At 51.0% G+C, this 5,590-nt stretch overlaps 3 protein-coding genes across 3 annotated transcripts; 2 read left to right on the forward strand and 1 right to left on the reverse strand.

The window, feature by feature from the left end:
- Positions 1 to 38: 38 nt before the first annotated feature.
- On the forward strand, positions 39 to 773 carry SETTUDRAFT_129823 (uncharacterized protein; the record flags this gene model as incomplete). Its single annotated transcript, XM_008026004.1, has 1 exon — positions 39 to 773. The coding sequence occupies one exon, from the start codon at positions 39 to 41 to the stop codon at positions 609 to 611; it is 573 nt and encodes a 190-aa protein (XP_008024195.1). The 3' UTR covers positions 612 to 773.
- Positions 774 to 2,322: 1,549 nt separating this feature from the next.
- SETTUDRAFT_27576 (uncharacterized protein) lies at positions 2,323 to 3,453 on the forward strand (the record flags this gene model as incomplete). Its single annotated transcript, XM_008025859.1, has 1 exon — positions 2,323 to 3,453. The coding sequence occupies one exon, from the start codon at positions 2,323 to 2,325 to the stop codon at positions 3,451 to 3,453; it is 1,131 nt and encodes a 376-aa protein (XP_008024050.1).
- A 186-nt stretch (positions 3,454 to 3,639) lies between these two features.
- SETTUDRAFT_160605 (uncharacterized protein) lies at positions 3,640 to 4,617 on the reverse strand (the record flags this gene model as incomplete). The annotated part of the gene is made up of 2 exons (XM_008026005.1): positions 3,640 to 4,464; positions 4,537 to 4,617. The coding sequence occupies 2 exons, from the start codon at positions 4,615 to 4,617 to the stop codon at positions 3,640 to 3,642; spliced, it is 906 nt and encodes a 301-aa protein (XP_008024196.1).
- Between the last annotated feature and the right edge of the window lie 973 nt (positions 4,618 to 5,590).

Here is a 5,590-nt window from a genome sequence, read left to right on the forward strand (position 1 = left end):
AGAAAAAAAACTATAGCTTTGATTAGAACATCTTCATCATGGTTAGCATCCACCCCGCAATCGACAAGGGCATTAAAAAGGGCGTGCCCAACTTCCCCGGCGGCAAGCTGTACTGCCACTGCGCGTCGGACAAAGTCGAAGTCACACTATCCAGCAACGTCGCGCACAACCACGCATGCGGATGCTCCAAATGCTGGAAGCCGCAAGGCGCCCTCTTCTCGGTTGTCGGTGTGGTACCCAGGGAAAACGTAGCCGTTACCGCAAACGCCAGCAAACTGCACATCATCGACGCATCGGCCGCCATCCAGCGCAACGCATGCAAGCAGTGCGGCGTGCACCTCTTCGGCCGCATCGAAACCGAGCATCCCTTCAAGGGCCTCGACTTTGTCCACACCGAACTCAGCAATACCTCTGGATGGCAGGAGCCGCAGTTCGCCGCCTTTGTAAGCAGTATCATTGAGCAGGGGTTCAATCCGGCGGGCATGGAGGCAGTAAGGGAAAAGTTTAGGACCGTCGGCCTCCAGACGTATGATGTGCTGAGTCCGCAGCTCATGGACCTTATTGCCACGTATACCGCGCAGAAGAGCGGAAGACTGCCGGCGAAGTTGTAATGAGCGAAGTGGGGATCCTGGCGATTGGCGTTTTGAGGTGTGGGTGAATGAATGTATGGATGAGTGCATCGACTGTGTATGTTAGTAAGATGATGTGTGTGTGTGTGTGTGTGTGTGTGTAGAGCCCCAGCGAGCGATCTTGGACTCTGTAGAACGAAATAGAAAACTAGGGCAAAAAAAATTCAAACGTCGTTGTCTGAATCCCCCATGCGACATGTCCACTTTTTATATCAATGCATCTTGCTGAGCACCGTAATCGCGCGCTAGGCTGCTGGCTCGGAGAGACCACCACCACCACACGCAGCTCTCCGAACTATGTATTTTTATTCGGATGAATGTGAAAATGCTTGTTTTCCAGACTCTGTATGTAAAAAAAAAAAAAAAAAAAAAAAAAAAAAAAACTTCTCAATACGAATATCGGGTCTTCTTTCACAAGCTCACCAAGGGGGGGGTTTTCACACAGTTACATAAGTACATGGTTTGGCACATGTCGGCAACCCAAGATAAAACAGGCGTACGTACGTACTTGAGTACTTGAATAAGTATGGACCAGGGGTTTATATTGTATTGTCAATTCAACCGAACCCGCTGATAGCACCCTCGCCTAGCCTATTCAAGTTCTGCAGTAAATATGCGTCTTTGTTGGGCTGGGACCCTAATAAGTAGACGTGCAGTTGGCTCTTTTCTTCCAGGGCTGCTTGCGGTTAGACTGGACTTTTGTATACATGTCTGGAATGCATTTAACGTCTGTCCCTGCTTTAAATACAAGTAGCGTGGGGGCATAACGATGGGCGCATACGTAGCAGCTGTGGTTATGCTGGCACTAGTGTGGACTGGTAAGTATGGTATACGTGCAGCAAGGGTCCATTGGAATCGCTTGTGTCGTGTAAAACCACGGATGGTGTCACGGCAATGGTGATGTTGGGCAGGGTGAAAGAGAGGGCAAGTTTATTTGGGGGGCCACTTGTTGTGCTGCGAGTAAAAAAGCACACATTGTGGTTTGGCTGAGTACAAGATGGAGGATTCGGCATTTGCATGTTATTGTATCACTTGTTTTATGTATGAATGATTTCAATGTGGCTGATGCAACGGACTTCCCAATGCAGTAGAGTACGTACATGCATACATTACCATGTACATTCCTTGCTTCACATGCTCAAGTACACGTGCACATCAGAACACAGCATCGACCCCACTAAGCACTTACTTATTTATTACTTGTTACTACTCAAGACTCGGTAAGCAGCACAAAACAACACCATGAAAAAAACCCCCGTGTGATTGTTACTCGGATTCCTTGGGTCCAATTCACGAACCCAAAAAAAGCCGAAGCCGAGGTTACAGCGTCACGTGCATGCGTTGGGGTTCTTGCTTGCAACAAAGTTTCGCTTGCGTTGCGTCAGTGTCTGAACGCGCACGCGCTAAGCGTCTGAACTGCCGCCATTGTCATCACAGCCAAATTCAGAGCGGGAGAGGGGGGGAGGGGAGCGTCTGTCTGACTACATATTCGAGGTATTTCCCTCCCCACCCGCCACAGCTTTGACACCGGGACTTCCCTTCCCTCCCATCCCTTTTGTTTTTTCGTTAACACCATTTTTGTGATAGCAGGTCTTTCACTCTCTCGCATACTCACCCGTTTCTCTCTCTCTCTCTCTCTCTCTCTCAATCACTCTCACGTGGCAAAACCGGGCTTCTCCTACTTCAGCCGTAAATGGTCAAGCTCACGCAGCAGCCCTGGAAGGGCATATATGCACTCGGAGCCGTTGGATTCGAGCTCCTACGTTTCCCCTACTTTGTCGTCGCTTATCTCGTTGCCTCGCGTCGCCAGAACCCGACGTGGTCGTTCCGCCAGGCCATCGGCGTGCGCTTCTTAGCCTCGGCTCTCTGGCACGTTGCCACGCTGCAGCTTCAAGAGCCGCTTCCGCTCACCCCCGGTGCAGAAAAAGAGCGGTTCGTGCTGGTCAAGCCAGGAAAGGATGAGGCGTACAAGGGCCCGCTGAGGAACAGTAAGGACGTGGTGCCAGCCGAAATTGGCGGCACGTGGTATCCCGCGCCCTTGACGCCGGGCAGTGACAAAAGCAACGTCAAGGTGATTCTGCATACGCACGGCGGCGCATTTGTTCATGGCGACGGAAGGTCTGGCGCCACGGGATTCCTAACGAGCTTGTTCCTCAAGCACACGCCCGCAACGCATGTGTTTTGCCCGCAGTACCGCCTGGCAAAATTGCCTGTTTCGTCGTCATCGGACCCGTTTCCGGCCGGCCTGCAGGACGTAGTGACTTCGTACCTCTATCTCGTCCATGACCTCAAAGTCCCTGCCGAGAACATCATTGTCTCGGGCGACTCTGCTGGCGGCAACCTCACCATCTCTCTGCTGCGTTACATTGCCGAATTCGGTGCCGAAGCTGGACTCCCCAGCCCCGCGGCTGGCCTTCTTTGGTCCCCGTGGATCGACACGTCGGATAACAAGGCCGAATATGCGCGCACCAACAGAAACTACATGTCCGACTATCTCTCCCCGCCTTTTACCGTCTGGGCTACAGAAGCGTATGCGGGGCCAGCTGGCGAATCAGTCTTGTCGCAACCCTATGTCTGCCACAAGAATAGCATGTTCAAGACCCAAGTTCCCATCTGGATCAACACGGGAGGTGCCGAGATACTGTACTTTGACGATGTCGAGTGGGCTGAGCAGATGAAGAAAGCGGGTAATAATGTTGAGTTGGATATTGAGGACAACGTGCCTCATGATATCATACTGCTGGGTAATACGCTGGGCTTTGAGAAGGAGGCTGTTGGTATGGCTGAGAGAGTGGGAAAGTGGATAAAGGAGTACTGGGCGTAGTCAAGTGTGTTGGTGTGGTAGAGAATGCTACTTGTTCTTGGGTTTCATGGAAAATCGTAGAAGGCTGGCTGCTTCGAAAGAGCTAGGGTGCAGATCCAGTCTGGCACTCGTAGACATGATTTTCGTAGCGGAAAGCCAGGTCTTAGGTAGTCTTCCAAGTCCAAGCAGAAGTGATAATACAGGTGATTACTGCAAAAACTCAAGCACAAGCTTATTAAACAGCTCCGGTTTCTCCCAGTAACACCAGTGACCACCCCACTCCACCGTCACAGCCGTGGCACGTCCGTCCTCTTTTCCTCCATTCACCAGCTCAGCCACTTTGAGCGGCCCAGCAGCAGGAAAACACCCACTCCTGCAACTCGCCACCACCAACACCCTCGCAGCGCTCCCGCTCTCCGGCCCAAGATTCTGCGCAATGCTGTACCGCCAGTCATTCGCCGTATGATCCGCCATCAGCTTCCCATACCACCACCCCTCGCCCCTCATCGCCTCTCTCAAAAAGAACTCTTCATCCTCCTGCCAAACCTGCGACTCGGCCGTTGGATCCCCAGGCCGCGGATGCGACCTGTATCCCAGACACGCGGCAATGGTGCCGCGATGCGCGTGTTCAGGCTGGCTAATCAAAGACCTTTGCATTTCGCGCAGTGATTCAGTAGAATTACACCCGCGATTCCCCACCTCAGGACCCCAGTCGTCCAGGTAATTCTGCAGCGGCGCCTGGTCGACAAACACGAGATGCGAGAAGACGCTAGTTGAAAACAACTCGCTGTAGCTCCACAGGATGGCTGCGCCCAGACTCGTTCCAATCGCCCTCACATTGCTGCTGTCTGTGAGGCGGAAATGCGAAAGCAGATTCCGCACATCAACGGCAAGCCGCGATACATGGTACCCCGCCTGCGGCTTCTGAGACGACCCGTGGCCACGCAGGTCCGGCACGATGACGTGGTGGTGCTGCGCGAGCGCGTCTATGTTGTGCTTGAAGACGGCCGACGAGCCTGTGAAGCCGTGGAGCTGGTGGTGCAGAGTCACGGGTTAGATGGTAGTGGTGGGTGCGAGGGGGAATTGGGGGGGGGGGGGGCTCACTAGAATCAGGGGTGGCGCGGTGCGCGACCCGTGCGTTGTGTAGTGCAGTGTGATGCCGTCGTTGGCTTGGAAGGTAGGCATGGTGAGGTTTTACATTGGCATGAGGATAAAGGGGGGATCAGTTGTGGTTGTTGTACGTAGAAATGGATTCGCGTGATTTGTAAGCCGTCTTTTTTTTTGGTGGCGAGATTTGGGTTTAGTATACTTGGCTTCTTGTGGTTTGCATGCAGGATATCTTCGTTTCAGTGTGTATATATATATTTCTAAATCAAAAAAACTTTTTCTTAGTTTGATGGCGGTTCTAGAATAAAGTCGTTTTGCCTGTTTTACAGCTGCGGCAGCAGCAGAGAGATGTTGAGATTTCTTGGCTGGACGTGCGGCATATTTATTATAGGGAATTTGGACGAGACTGGGGAAAGGTGTGGTATTTTCGTTGCTTACCACCTTACGTGTCAATATATATATGGAAGTACTTAGTATCTCAGAGAAAGTTAAGCCTAGATTTTGGATCATTATTCACGATAGATCAGGCTGCATATCTTGATAACTCTACAGAATACATATGTACGACTCAGAATTTGATGAGTGCGATTGGACCATTGCGATGCATGTAAGTAACTAGTAAATTGAACCAACTCGCTTACTTACATTTCTCGACTCAAAATTCGACGAATATATTCTTCAATTCTTCCTAAATTACTCTGAACCACGATTTCCTTCGTACAGTACGTACAGCTACTGATCTCTGCCGCGAACACCCTGAGATTCCCCATTAACATGTTAGAACCATTTATCGAAATACATGTAGAAAAGTAACGAGTCTGAACAACGTAGCTGTCCCCCTCCTTTACTGTAGAAGGGACTGAAATTCAATTAACGTATGTGGCAAGCGAGCGCCGCACCCCACCAAACCTGCGCACCTCTATAAGCCTGTAGTTCCACCACAATATAGTTGTTTTACTACATATTAACATAATAGATTAAGCAGTACCTAGAGTATCTTTCTTGCACGTACGCGAGTTATGGCCAGTCTCTCTGCACCTACTACAGCGCG

This window comes from Exserohilum turcica (genome assembly GCF_000359705.1).
Source record: "Exserohilum turcica Et28A unplaced genomic scaffold SETTUscaffold_16, whole genome shotgun sequence".
NCBI classification, from domain to species: Eukaryota; Fungi; Ascomycota; class Dothideomycetes; order Pleosporales; family Pleosporaceae; genus Exserohilum; species Exserohilum turcicum.